This window comes from Aulostomus chinensis, chromosome 22, assembly GCF_037954235.1.
Source record: "Aulostomus chinensis isolate RoL2024-O1b breed Wild chromosome 22, RoL_Achi_v1.0, whole genome shotgun sequence".
NCBI classification, from domain to species: Eukaryota; Metazoa; Chordata; class Actinopteri; order Syngnathiformes; family Aulostomidae; genus Aulostomus; species Aulostomus chinensis.
In genome coordinates, this window is record NC_141341.1 from 17,312,380 (window position 1) to 17,327,500 (window position 15,121).

The 15,121-nt window shown below is 43.8% G+C and overlaps 1 protein-coding gene and 1 long non-coding RNA gene across 4 annotated transcripts in view; one reads left to right on the forward strand and one right to left on the reverse strand.

Annotated features, from left to right (window-relative positions):
* Nucleotides 1-9,905: 9,905 nt before the first annotated feature.
* LOC147241007 (retinoic acid receptor beta-like) overlaps nucleotides 9,906-15,121 on the reverse strand; it is a 228,939-nt gene continuing 223,723 nt past the window's right edge. For all 3 annotated transcript variants that reach the window (XM_086192550.1, XM_086192551.1, XM_086192552.1), the window contains 2 exons: nucleotides 14,186-14,344; nucleotides 9,906-12,284 (listed from right to left, as the gene is read on the reverse strand). In XM_086192550.1, coding sequence (XP_086048676.1) covers nucleotides 11,944-12,284; nucleotides 14,186-14,344 — 500 coding nt within the window. In that variant the 3' untranslated portion in view covers nucleotides 9,906-11,943. The remainder of the gene's footprint in view (nucleotides 12,285-14,185; nucleotides 14,345-15,121) is intronic.
* Nucleotides 14,108-15,121, forward strand: part of LOC147241008 (uncharacterized) — a 2,675-nt gene continuing 1,661 nt past the window's right edge. The window contains exon 1 of the long non-coding RNA XR_015111117.1: nucleotides 14,108-14,147. This is a non-coding gene — a long non-coding RNA (uncharacterized LOC147241008). The remainder of the gene's footprint in view (nucleotides 14,148-15,121) is intronic.

The window sequence follows — 15,121 nt, forward strand, 5'->3', positions numbered from 1 at the left end:
CCCTAAATTCAATGGAAAATACCTCAGTTTACATTTGGAAAGTAAAGGCTTGTTGATTTACCAAAGTCAGAGTGCAGCTAAGCTGTCCGTGTGCACAGGTATTCTAGCAGGAAACAGGTGAAGCGCTTGATGGATCTGGAGCCAATAAAAACCCGGATCCTCCAGTGACCCAAACTAAATCCTCCCATCCTCCTCCTGGTTTAGACACTTGAGTATGAAGGAGAATTAGGACCAGGCATTATTCTCCATTATGCACTGGCATAAAATGAACTTAAAGGAAGAAGGTTTTATTTTTCATTGCGCATTACGAGAATAAAGAAGAAATTGGAGAATAACCGACATTTCAAGAGTGAAGTGAACCTCTGCCTCTCCAAAAAGCGTCGCGCAGATGAAGTTGATGCAGTCACATGCATCTGAATTTTGCTACAAATAAGTGAAACTAAGCAACGGGCAGTGTTTGACAGCAGTGCTCTCACCCAGAGTCATGGAGAAATGTGAACTCAGCGGCCCGGCGCTGAGCTGGCACTGCTGTTGGAATCAAGTTGATTTTATTTGTATAGCGCCTAAAAACAGCAGAAGTTACGTGACACTTCACAAGAAGAGTCGGTCGAGCACTTTAAATTAATTTACACCAAACAAATCACGCACACCTTGCAGCGGATCAAGGCTCAATGGGCACGGACGTCTGCTTTGACCGGTCCTCACGGAGCCGCCTTTAACAGCAGGGAAGTCTCAGTAGCCAGTCAGCGCTGACTTGCTTCGGACTCGAGACGCAGCGGCTGCTGCTCTCACCGCAGGCTCCGGAGAGGACAGAGCGACACGGCGCCGGCCGAGTTATTCTGTGGAGGTGAGCAGCAGAGAAGAAGAAGTTTGTGTTCGTCTACAAGACGACACAGGAGTTCAAAAAGTCTCTGCTCCTCCGGCAGCTGCGACTTCATGACGATCGCTTCTAGGGTTACTTCCGGCTGAGCGGCGCCGGGATCATCTTTGCCTTCATCAGCATTGTTACGATCAAGGATTCCCCCCTGCCAGATCACCTGCTGACGGCTTATGTTGCCCATGAGTGACTTCGATTCCTGCATCACGAGGTAGTCAATAGTGGTGCGTTGATCAAAAGGAGACATTTACTTTTAAACTCTTCACTTTTTCTGTTACATGAAATGATCATAATTGTGTTTTAGATTTTCCTGCATCCCCGTAGCGCACAGATACACACTCCAAAAGTAGAGCTGTTACTCAGCACTTTGTTGTTCTGGTAAGATCAAATAGGCCCTGACCTTCACATATACGTGTACATATAACTGATAACTTATATATATATATATATATATATATATATATATATATATATATATATATAAAATATATATAAAATTATCTGTTAATATTATTTTGTGATCTTAACTGCTGATTTTCTGGTCAATTTTGACTAAAAGAAATGCAGTCCTTATTCTTTATTCATGAATGGCTTTCTCAGGGTGTGAGAGAAGAGTAATTGGTGGAGGTCTTGGTGTTTATGTCTGTGTGTGTGTGTGTGTGTGTTTGTGTGTGTGTGTGTGGGGGGTCCTTAACAAAGTAGCGATGATATGTCACCAGTGTCATGGTCACGTCCTTGTGATAAACCGCTATTCACTGTTGGTTCGGCGTATTCATGGGATTTTGATGAATGCTGAACTGCTGAATGCTGCATTATCCTTTGAGCCGGCTTACTTCTGCAAACCAGAAGTCATTCTGACCTCAAGTCAAAAAACACAGTAAGAGAAGAAAACTGCTGATCTTATTCTGTCAGGAGAGTTTCTAGTGTCGCTCCAGGTCTGCCAGGAACCCAAACTGTTGAATCACATGTGTAGGATTTGTCAGTTTGTTTGTTTTTCTCATGTACTCGTGGATACAAGATTGAATTGTGTTGAAATATAATAATTTGATAAATATATTTAGAAAACATGTTCAAGGCTAGTAGAGCGGCCAGATGAAATCACCCAGTGGATGTTATATTATAACATCAGAAACATTTTGACTCCCGGGCCAGCATATGATGCCACTGAGCCACTTCTACAGGAGTGAATAAGCCCTGCCCCCAAACGCTGTGTCACTTCTGTGTATCCATCCAGGATGCAACCAACTGATGCACAAATATATTGGTGTTATAATCACTACACAAAGATTCTTGTGACACTTTTTTTTACCATTTGCCCTTCATGTTATAGCCCGAAAACACATACATATACACGTTTTAAAATAAATATATTTTATTACTTTGCCAGGACAGGTAAAGTTAAACAGTATATGAACATAAAAAGCATATGTTAATGTACAAACAAACAATGTTTTAATGGAGAGGACACAAACGGACCAGGGCCCAGCAGCAGGGACGGATGTCCCAGCCCGTCTCACTCTCAGGCCCACTAAAGTGTGACCTCCTCATCTCATATTAACACGGCTATACAACACTGCATATGACTGGTGGTGAGATTCTCTGATAGCCAAAAGTGTAAAGGCGACTGTCGGCAGTCGGTGACGTCTTCCGTCTTCACCCTCAGGACGGACAACAGAGCTACTGTTAATGGTTGACAGGCTGTCTGGCTGTAGGGGTGATGTCTCGTCCAGGGTTAGACCGATATACGGGGCTGCTGCGGGTCGTCATACCCCTGTTGCTACGTTGTGTTCTGAGCTCTTGTTAGCTTAGCTGCTTGTTATCTAGAGAGCTACATGTTTGCCCAGGTTAGTTCAGCGCCACATCAAGAGCCGCCACAACAGCTCAAGTACTCTCTGACTGGGTACACGGAAGTATCCTCCAGGAGTACTCAACTTCTTCCAACTCCTTCACGTGGTGGGACATGACAGCTACAACGGGAGGTGCCATGTTGGAACAATGTTTGTAAAAAGCGGAGTGTGTTCCTCACGCTCTGATATGTGTGAACAGTTACAGCGCTGCCAAAGTGACAGACCAGAGACCTACAGTGAGCTTGTTTTTAAGAAGCCAATGTGAGGGGGTTACACTAATAATCATACCTCGGCATAAAAATACACACTGTTTATTGAGATGAATGACTTTTCAACACTACCTAAGTTTCTGGCCACATGTATAAAAGACATCCTGGCATGATTATTTGATGTGTCTGAGGGCTTCATTGAGAGAAGACCACGACAAGCACGATGAGCCAATCATGCGAGAAGAGGTGCACGAAAGCCGACGCAGGATCCATAGTCGTACAATCCTGATCGATTCAGGAATTCGTTCAAATGGCGGTGATTACGACTTCACGAAGCGGGCACCTCGACGACGGACTCAGCTGGTTTACGCTGGTGATCGGACCACACTGCATGATGGATTCGACGCATGGAGTTAACAGAGCTTCAAATTGTTACAATCGTGCTTCTCAAGAAACAGAAACATGTTTTTGTATGTTTACTTACCACAAATCAGAATTTGTCTACGCAGTGACCTGCTCGGTTTCTAGTGATCAGAAATGTCGTCCGAGCCAGCAGGTTGCTTCCATTGGTATTACAAAATATTCAAATTACCATCACGTAAGGAGACTTTACAGAATCACAGTATCCTTTCTGGCAGAGCTGATTGATGTTTTTGTCTGTTCTGTAGGAATCAGTATTTCTCTTTTATTTCAAAGCTACAAATCTAACAGGAGAATTCATGAAGAAACTATTAAAGAAAAACAAACGTTTCAACCCAGAAGTGCTGGACCGATTTGTTGTTATTCTCTTTCACTTCTTTCTGAGTCAAATGCAACGTAACCACATTTTAAAGCTGCATGAGAAGATGGCCGAGGATGTAAACACACGATATAATCTCTGAATTTCTGGTGAGCACGTAACCACATTGGCCTTCTTGTTTCTTACAACCTAACAAATTTAAGAGCTCTACTTTGTTTCTTTGCATCTGTTGATTTTTTTGTTCATCGTAACTGTTGTTTTTGACCTTGTGTATCTTTAGTGTCCGGTCAGCAACTTGGCTGCGCACAAGTCCCTTCCACAGTTGATTTATTGATTAAAAACTACAAAGTTTGTCTGTAGTTTGTTTTTTAAATGATATAATAGTAAGTCCATAGGCCGTGATCATCCAGTGGCTATACGCCTCTCCTTGTGCTGACAGCAGCTGCGTCGAGGTTCATGAGAGTTCTAATCATTCTCTCGCAGCAAAATCAAAATATTAAAACACCAAAACAAAGCTTCAAGGATACGAAAACGCTTTGTTGGAGTTTACGTTGATGCAATTGGTTCCTCGATTGCAGCTTTATATAATAAAGCCAGTTATTGTCTGGGGGTCATCTTAGGTTGCCGATATCTGTACAATATTATTTCTGGCAAAAGAACACTGACCAAAGCAGGTTGATGTTTGTTTTCAAAGCCCCACATCGGCCGAACCCTAGTTCAGCTTGTGATCTGTTACACCAAATGGCTGTCGACTGATTGTTTTTCATTGATTGATCGACAGCTGATTGGCTTCCTGGTTGGTTTGGGGGTGGGGGTGGGGGCAGCTCTGATGAAGGACTTAATGGAGGATGTCACTCGTTCGTCTCGCTCATGTTGCGTGGAGGACAAGTTCCAGTTCCTCCTCCCGTTTTTACACTTGATGTGATTTGACGTCGTCAAGGACAAATAACAGAGCGTCTTTTCCACAGAGCTGCCAGTTGGAATGCAAAGCACACACCATTTATATAACATCTCTGCAGTGAGCTAGATAGTAGAGTATTACAGTTACATTGGTACAACATTCAACAGAAACGCACAAGAGTAATTCAGCATCATGAAGTTGTTTCCTAAAGGAACAGATAACAGGCCCTGCTGCGTGCTGGCGCCCGAGGGCTGGCCTGACACTTCAGGGATGGATATGGACATTCTTCTGCTGAAAGAAAGAAAGACAAAAAAAACCCACCAAGATCCCTCCCTTCATCTCTCACCAGGAGAGAGAGAGAGAGAGAGAGAGAGAGAGAAAGAGAGAGAGAGAGAGAACTGAGGGAGAGCGTTGCCTATGTTACATTGAGATAGAAGTAAGTATTCCTTAACACTGCATATCATTCTTCTTACAGACTCCAAGAAATTATTCACATTCAAACACGTAAAACGAAACCCTGAAACAGCTCCGGCTTCCCTTATGATATGTATTCCCAAACAGGAATGGAATGCAGATGGGTTTTATCATGTGCTGCTGCTGCTGCTGAGACTCTGAACCCCTCACTGTCGCTCACCTTGTCACCATAATAGGTTTGTACACCTGCGACTGTTTCCAGGGGTTCAGAAGAAGCAACAATCAATGTGTTCATCCAAATCTGGTTTAATCAGATTGACCATAAAGAAAAAGGGCTGTCAAGTTCTTAATCATGAAAATTGGAGTCACTGACGTGACGAAGCCAAAAGTGTTTGGTATAATAGACTTCATCATAGTGAGTAGCTGATTGAAGTCATTGATCTGTCCTTATTTGGGTTTCCATCAAATGGAAATATAATTTAACAAGTTCTGTGCCAGCACAATTGGACCTTTGATATTAAAATGGATTTAAATTGCTTTGCATTGAAATTTGTTTTACTGGATCTCTGATGGCCACAGAACAAACATGAAAATGATGCTGCAGGAGGATATCACCATGGCAGCGAGGTCTCGAGAATCGCTCAAAACTGATCAAACATCCACTTCCTGTCTCACGACTTCATACTGCCTCCACTTCTGAGTCTGTCATAGCTTTAAAACATAACCAAGAAATAAACTCTGTTAACTGTAGCAGAACTATTTAGTCTGAAGCATTTGTGAAGCATCATTTAGGCAACTAGCTCATGTTAGCTGACGAACTGATGTTTATCTCATTACACGTTTAGCTCATCTAGAGCAGCTTAGCACCACTATCCTGCTCTATTCTGGTCCCCTCAAACTGCCAAATATTCCACCAACAGCTAGTTGCTAATTGTGTGTGTGTGTGCGTGTGTGTTGAGCAGTTCCAGTGTTGCAGGCGAGTCTGAGGTGAGACTACAAGCATCTAAAACGCTCCGTAGGGTTCAGTTAGGCAATCACATGACATTTGATCTTTTCTTAAGATGAAAATATTGATTAGTGTAACTTTCAAATGCAGACTCATGTTTAGTGAATTCAGAACTAGGAAACAAAATCCTGATCAGTTTGAATACCTTTGTATCTGCTCTACTAGCGTCACCGCCTGCTCTTCCAGTGCTTCTACGCGAGTCACCCAGGCCTGCGTGTTTCTGGTTCAGACATTTTAAGTGCTACAGTTCAATTGTTGCCTGTGCTGGAAGTGCACGAGCCGCTTCAGAGCTAGTGGCGTGACAGCAGGGAGCTTCTCTCCTCTTGTTCACTCTCATGTGTGACCTCAGCTGCAGAGAAAAGCAGCTTTCTAGGATCATCTTTTAATTTCACCTCATCTGATGTAAGATACACTGCCTCCTCCCCCGTCAATGAGATTAAGAGGATCTGCTGTCCAAAGAGAAGCTTTAGTTAACTGCACTTCTCAGGGGGATGAAAGGTCATCTGGAATCTCCTTTAGCATCATTAAGCGTAGCTTACACTGTCAAGTCTGAAGAGCAAGGCCAACGTTCGGAGTGGACCGTGGATCCCACCCCACTGTGTGCTTTCTACATTAGTTTACAATCGTCCCGACCTGCATGGTTCGGTCATCAGTATGTTGGAAGGATTACATTGCCCCTGTGGTTAAACAAGACACTTCTGAAAGGGAAAGAAAAGCGCGTTGAGGATCTCTGTTCATAAGGCCATCACAGAGCCCACGAGTGTGTGTAGAGCCCGGTTGGTAGTACATGCTGTTAGCGGTAGATACACCCTCATCAGACTGATCCCTCTGGACAGTGAAAGCTGCTGCAGGCTGTGACCACACAAAGTGCTAACAACAATCTTTCAAAACATAGTGTGTTTGGGTGACCTGTCAGGCTACATTTTAGCAATGGTGCTACATTCCCAGATCCTCACAATGAAGGCGTTGTGATTATGTCTTTAAATGGCATCTTTTCTTCACAGCTGAATGGTAATACCAGTTAATTAGGCCAGTCTTAACTGGTGTGAGCTAAAAACAGACAGTCGAGCCAGACTTCAACCACCGCTGACAGTAGTTACACTCCTCGACATGTCCACTATGGAGTTAAGATGCAGGTCTTTCTGGTTTTACATCATCTACCTAAACTATTGCCTACAACCCAGAAGGTCATCGGACACTTTGGTGAGGTCATTATAAATATGATTTTTACATCTATAGCTAATGAATATTTGAAATCTTAAGCAAAATTGTGTGCGCATGTTAGTAAGGGAGACCAGGAACAGTTGAAACAGGTTCAGTCAGAAATAAGCTAGAATGATGTCACGCTCCGACTTCTGAATTACGGGAGGACGCACTGGAAACTTGCGCAAATATTTACCACATCAGATATCAGAGAAGAGCCCGTCTTTTGTGTACTGTTTAACATGTAAGTACAAGGTAATAGTAACACCTGACCCCAGTACTTCATTTAATGTCTTCAAGGGTCTTTTACAGTGTCGGTGATTTATGTCAAACGTGGCTAATGTTATGTAAAAGAGATCCCTGTGAGAGGATGATTCGTTTGGGCCTGACTGATGTTTTTGTGGTTTTAGTGTAATTGTTTTCATTATCATAACATTCATATATTCATGAACAATTGTTTGCTTTGATGGCTTCTCTTTTTTTTTTTTTTTTGGTCAAGCAGGCGAAAAAAAATAATCATCATTCAGCAAAATGGACATTAATTGTCACAATAACATGCCGCTGTTTCCACGGTGATGCTTAAATAACTGTGTATATCTTTAAGCATTACTAGTGACCCCGCACATGGGGGCTGTTGAGCAGTAGCTGCACTTGTATGACGTCCATAGTAGAACCACTTCAACACATCAGTGTTTAAAATCAAGTGAGCTGACTATTCCACTAGACAAAAGTTATAAGGGACCCTGGTCTCCCCCACTGCCTTAAGTTACCAGTTAGCGTATTGCTGCTAATGCTGTCTAACTGAAGCTACTGGGTGCCAACTGCCATTACTGACACCCTTTAATGATGTGCAGCCATCTTTCTACTTGTGCTAATGTTACATTTCAGCATTGAACATGAACCCGATGTGCCACGAGGATGAGGGCCTCTTCATCTATGGAGGCATGTCACAAATGATGTCTGTTTCACAAATCTATTTTCACATCATCCATCCATCCATTTTCTTCCGCTTTTTCCTATGAAGGGTCGCAGGGGGGCTGGAGCTTATGATGGCTACGGGTGAGAGGCGGGGTTCACCCTGGACAGGTCGCCAGTCCATTGCAGGGCCAACACATAGAGACAGACAACCATTCACACTCACAGTCACACCTACAGTCAATTTAGAGTATCAATCAGCCTCGTCCCCTCTTGATGTCTTTGGACTGTGGGAGGAAGCTGGAGTACCAGAGAGAACCCACACAGGAACAGGGAGAACATGGAGACTCCACACCCACGCCCGAGCTGGGACTCGAACCCGGAACCTTCTTGCTGTGAGGCGACAGTGCTGACCACTGCACCACCAAGCTGCCTAGTTTCACTTCAGTTTCATTGTATTTCCTGATAAATAAGTTTCTCGTGCGATGTGTCACTCATTGTGCTTGTGCTCTCCACACTGAAGAAGAAAATGATGGTGGAGATGAAAAAGGGGATGTGAGCGACTCTTTGGAGAATTAACTGTAACCTAACATCCTTGTTAACCTGTTCAAGCTCTGAACTGATCAGAGATCTCATTGAAAGCCAGAGTGTAGGATTTAAACTGTACATATGCAAAAATGCAGAAAATGGAGTACATCAACAAATGTTCAGATTCATACTGTGAATGCTCATCTGCAAGTAGTTTCCCTTTATAAATCACAATTAACCTGGAAATGTCTGCTCATGAAACACCTCACGTCCTGCTCTCGACACGCCCACATTCAACCATAAATGGTCGACGTGAAGCAACTTGAACGGTGAGTGCTGGATGAGCTGCAACGGCCGGCTGATCAGTGGTTCCTCAATAACAACCACGAGGACGAGTGGGAAAACGGATCATGAGTCATTACGCATCAGTGCCACTGCAGTATTCACACTCATGACATCACACTATAACAATCTGATGTCATCAATCTGTGTTTTCCAGATTTAATATAGATGATTGATGAGTGAAGAAGATTAAATATTTAATTAATCTTAACCTCGGTGAACTTGACCGTGTTGTGATTATACAGGGCTGATACTGAGGATGAGGAGAGTTGTGATTGGGAGAGAACCCTCCCTAACTTTATTGACGGACTTTGACGATGTCGCGATCCATGTGTAAGTTATGACGATGAGTGCTGAAGGTGTGTGTTTGTCAGCCGGTTTCACTGCAGTGATTTGTTCCGCACTAAAACTACACTAAAACTACAAAGGTACTTGGGGATGTTATAGCACTAGTTGACACCGTTACAGCCGGTTCACAAAGATCTGTGATTAAAACATGAAAACCGTACAGTCCGGCGCTCTCGTCTTCGCTCTGGTGGTGGAGAATCTAATGGAGAAAAAGCGCTGATGAAGTACTGAGGAGGGCAGCACGGCTCAGAGGTAGAGTGGCCGTCTAGCAACTGAAGGGTCGCTGGTTCGATCCTCGCTCCCCCCCATGACCATGTAAAAGTATCCTGAGCCCCTAATTGCTCCTGATGGCCCTGCGATGGACTGGCAACCCATCGAGGGCGAACCCCGCCTCTCGCCCAATGTCATCTGGGATAGGCTTCAGATACATATAAGCAGTATAGAAAATGGATGGATGGATGGATGGAAGGGCTCTGTGACGGACTGGCGACTCATCCAGGGTGTACCCTGCCTCTTGCCAAAAGTCAGCTGCAAAATGTCAGTTGGGATAGGATCCAGCCCCCCCCCCCCCCCCCCCTTAACAGATAAGCAGTATAGAAAATGGATGGATGGATGGATTGAAATACTGAGTGAACTTATTAGGCTACAATTCGATTTTTGTCATTACTTACTTTCAAAATTCGAATGTGTTTATAGAACAAAATTGAGCTCACGTAGTTTGTATTAAAACACTGCTGTTTTGGATGTTAATGAGAACATTCACCACTTCATCACTTGGTCACTAGGGAGTCGCTCCTGTCTCCAAACTTTTGTACGCCTGGTTTAGATTTGACATACTGCTGTACCACCATTCTCTAGTCAAGTTGGTTTTTATGAATCACAATTCAGGCAGCGGCTTTTATAAATGAGATCTCTGATGAGTGAGGGAGTCTGTGAGGCAACATAGTGAAGCACTGTGAATACCGCTACGGTAGAAAAGCACTATATAAGTAGAGTCCATTTACTATTTCACCAGATGATGATAATAAAGTGCAACACAGTTAAAGGTGAAGTAAAAGATAACGGAACAAAAAGTCTTTGTGTGGTCACAGCCTGCTGCATCAATCAAGTGTTTTAGAAAACACTGGCTACTCTTGTACGACAGGTCTCTGTGGCTCATTTGAAGAATAAAAAGTGGGCACGGTCAATCTGATGAGTGTGTATTGAAGGCTTCGCTGTTGTGCTTCCCTCCGTTGAGGAAACGGTTGAACAGACTCGGCTGTCAGGATGGAGAGAAGCTTTGCATTCTGGCGATGTGGATGTACACGCATTCATGTGGAGACATAAACCAAGAAGTATTATAAAAGACAAACAGTCTTAAATATCGGAACAAATAGAAAATATTAAACCTCCATAATGTCTATATGCAATAACATTCTAGATAACTTTTTGAAGGATGACGCCGCAGCTGCACTGAACATGTAATGAATGCGGGCTGCTGACAGAGCCGACATGCTGTGGAATGTTTCTTCTTTCTGGCTACACTTGTACTGCACGCGCGCGCGCACACACAGACACACACAGACACACACACACACACACACTGTGTTTTTGGGATTTTGCCATCTGTTTTTGGACCCACCCAATGTTGTTTTTTTTCAAAGTGCTTTTGTTGTATGAGGTCCTTAGAGTTAATAAGCTCTTTTTTTTTTTGCCATCTTTTCTTCATATTGACTTTGATCATATCCTGTCATTCAGTCTGCTCTTTCAATCTCTCTTGTCAGCTTGTATCAAGCAGGCGGGTGACAGGAAACAAGAGATCATAACAAAAACTCTCAGAACCAAATACGCCGCTGATTTCCTGTATACAGAGCTTCATAAAAATATATATATAGATGTTTTATCACCCATTTCTGAGAGAAAAGTGCCGCACACACCCTGTGTAAAAATGTAGGAGACTGGTCTTTTGTGTGTGTGTGGAGAGTGAATCTCTTTGCCGGTGTAGCCAGTTCCAATGATTATAGAAGTGTAGTGCTGCAGCAGCTGCTCCACACACAGTCCGCACACATTACACAACCAGTGCAGCCTGAGCATAACGAGTCCCACTTTAAACCTTGTTGTATCGCCTCAAAGATAATATTTAAGACAATGAAAAAAGCACCACAAAATTCATCATAGAAACAGAGGTGTAACCATACAATGGTATGTACAATGGGCGTAAGACAGTGAAAGAGAGAAAGGAGTAAAACCACTTATCAAACTCCCGTCATGCAGAGAAGAATTTACACAGGAGACCTGAGGATTATAATCTCTGGCGCCTTACGAGGGCCACGCCCTTCCTGTCACAGTCCCTGTCCCAGAGACACCACGCCAAATGAGCGCTCAATTCAGAATTATATACAAAGCACTGATCCTTTTAGGCCTCCGAGTTGACGTTTTCTTTTAAGGGTGGAAATTGTAGGTGTTTAAGGGGAACTGGGGAGAAAAATAGGTTGAGGAGATGAAGATAACATAATACCAAGCAAACAAGTCAGTAAGGGTGCAGGGGTTATAGGGGGTCGGCGCCTTGCCTGGTTCTTCTTTTTTTGTGCAAATAATTGTCTTAAAATGTCTCGGAGGTGTTGGCGGGGACCTCCTACTGCTCCTCGCTGGGTGTTGTCGGTGTGGCTGCAGCCCCCTCGTTGTCCAAGGATTTTGGCGATTCCAGAGCGGCAGCATCTTCATCGGGGTTGTCCGTGCGGCTGGGGCACACCCCCTCCTCCGCTGCACTGCTGCTGCTGCTGCTGCTGCTGTTGCTGCTGCTGCTGCTGCTGCTGCTGCTGCTGCTGCTGCTGCTGCTGTTGCTGCTGCTGCTGCTGCTGCTGCTGCTGCTGCTGCTCTGGCCGTCTTGGCCCTCAGAGTTCTCCAACATCTCCTGGATGAGAGGCGGCATGGAACCCGGAATCTCCATCTTCAGAGAGATGACCCGCTCAGCTCCTGCAAGATGACGGTAAGAGCACAACATCAAGGTCCAGGGTCTTCAACAACTCATACTCTAACACAGGGGTGTCAAACGGATCCAGTAAAGGGCCGTGTTGCTGAAGATTTTCATTCCAACCAAGCAAAAGCTTGTGGGCACAGTGTAGTTGATGTAAGTAGAATCAGGTGTTGCTTTTGCTCGGTTGGAATGAAAACCTGCAGCCACACGCCCCTTTACTGGATCCGTTTGACACCCCTGCTCTAACAGGACCGAAGTACCGACAACTCAAAAAGCTTCAAAAAGGCAAAAAGGCATCAGCAGCTATTAGAGGGTTAGTATCTTGTTCAAGGACACAAGAAGGTAGAGTGAACAAGTAAATGTAAATGAAGTTTTCTTTTACCATGCAGTCAAAGTGCTTTATAATACTACCTCATTCACCCATTCACAAACAAACAAGGCAGGCAGGCACGCATACATAAACTCACACACACACACACACACACACACACACACACACACACACACACACACACACACACACACACACACACACACACACTAGGGATACAAAAGCAAACCTTGACAAAATTCAGTTTAATACACAGCCAAAGTTTAAATTAGCACATGTAAACAACAAGTTTTTCGATCCACAAGGAAAACACCAATATTGTACCAGTTTTCTTAAGTTGTGTGTTTCTGCTATATGCGTGCGCTCCACCTTCTAGATGACAGCATCATTTTTCATTTCAGATCAGTGTGAGTGTCTCTGTTTTGCTATGGCTGTTTTTCCTCTCCTTCATACGCTGAAAAAATCAAAACTGCCTCAAAAATTATAATATAAACTGAACTGTTACACTCCAAACATATGCATACACTCACAAACACACACACACACACACACACACACACACACACACACACACACACACACAGATGGTGGAGGCTGCACTGCAAGGCACAAGCTAGAGTTCAGTATCTTCCTCAAGAACACTTGATAAAACAGGGATCAAACCAGACACCTTTGGATTACCAGGCAGCCACCCAACCAAAGACCTCACCGTATTTTGAGAAAATTTGCCCGTCTGACATGAATCCCAATTGTTTTTGGTCGCTGGTGCTAACTTCTTGTGACAGCCATATAGGATTAGCTTTAATATCTGTTACATGCCTTGATGGATTTGCGCACTGACCGTGTCAGGTTTATACCCTGCACTTTAAAAACAGCATTAAGGGGGAAAGGGAAAACATAAGCTGCTGATGGAACCAGATGAACCTATGTGATAGGTTTAAAAGAGGGTGAGAGAGATCAAGAGCAGACAGGTCTGGTCTGTCAAAGTTCCATGGAGGCACAGGGGGCTCAACACTCTGAGGAGTCCACAGAAGAAGTTAGCAACAGAAGTTTAAAATCGATACAGACCAGGAGAGGGTCTGACTGTTGTCAGACCTGGAAGCTACCACAGCTGTTACGGACAACTGGTACATTGTAGGCCATCCGTAAACCAATAAACGGTGATAAACAGAAGTTGTGTCATTTTTTTCATATGAATTATAGCCTAGATTTTAACGCTTGAATGTGGGAGGCACATGACAAAGAATGTGATAAATCGGTCAGTCATAGTGACTATGGAGACTGAGGGATACTTTTCTTGACTAGCCAGCTGTGCTCACATCTTTGAAAATGTTGAAAAGCTATTTTTGGTCAAAATAGTTGTTTTCTCTCCAAAAATGTGTCTTTTCTTGCAGAAGTAAAACCAATCTGCCCAAAAGTTTAATGCAAAATGCATGATGGGAAACGTGGTTACTCCGCTGAAGAACAGTTCCACTGCACAGGTCTTTGACAGGGAGCAGCAACATGAATACAGACAAGAACACTTATCCAGGTGCTTGTACCACTTCTGTAAGTTGAGGTTCTTCCTACCTTTAGCACTGATGCTGCGCAGGTCCGTGATCTTCATTAGAGTTTTGGGGAACATGTGTGGTTTGCTGGGTCGACGCTTCCTAACGTAGATCTTCAGAGCCTCCAGAAGTGGCTCCTGGAGCTGGTCCACCTTGGAAGGTTCCTCCAGGTCCTGACGGTCTGACACACACACACACACACACACACACACACACACACACACACACACACACACACACACACACACACACACACACACACACACACACACACACACACAAGCAAGTCAAACTTGAGACTCTAGCATGACTAATCCATGTCTTGGCTTTATCTGATGCAGACAAGCCCGAGGCTTGGATGTAGAACAGCGTGAAGCATGGTTTCATTAAGAAGAGCTTATTTCCTGCAGAGCAGAGAGTGCAGTGCTAGCAACAAGTGAACCAATTAGAATCTTTTCTTTTGACTAGCAGCACTTGCTCACTTAAAAATCTGCAACCACAGGGAGGCAATAAGTAAATGTGTCAGAAGTGATCAGGAGATGTTGGTTTCAAAGCCACACATTTATCCACTACGGCCCTTCCTGATGACGAGCCGGGTCACAACACACCTGCATTTCTGGTTGCTGGTTTGGGATTTCTTGGTTTACTTTGTCGCCAGAATTTTTAGAGTTCTTCAATATTCATGTTTACATCTCGTGGCTACATACTCAAGAGTATGCATGATCCAACCCCTGGCAGAAATAAAAGATGTGCAAAAGTCACCTAACGTCGGTCCTCACAGGCCAGGTGCCCCCATCACACAGAAGGAAGTGTACTGCCAAGTTAGGGTTTAGCGTAGTAGAAAAAAGCATGAAAATGTCATGTAAGGTGTATTTTAAAGATAGATAAGAACTCTTAACCAAGTAACTGAACTCAAGCTTGCAGCTTCATATACTGAACTTTGGACATGCTGCTGAAG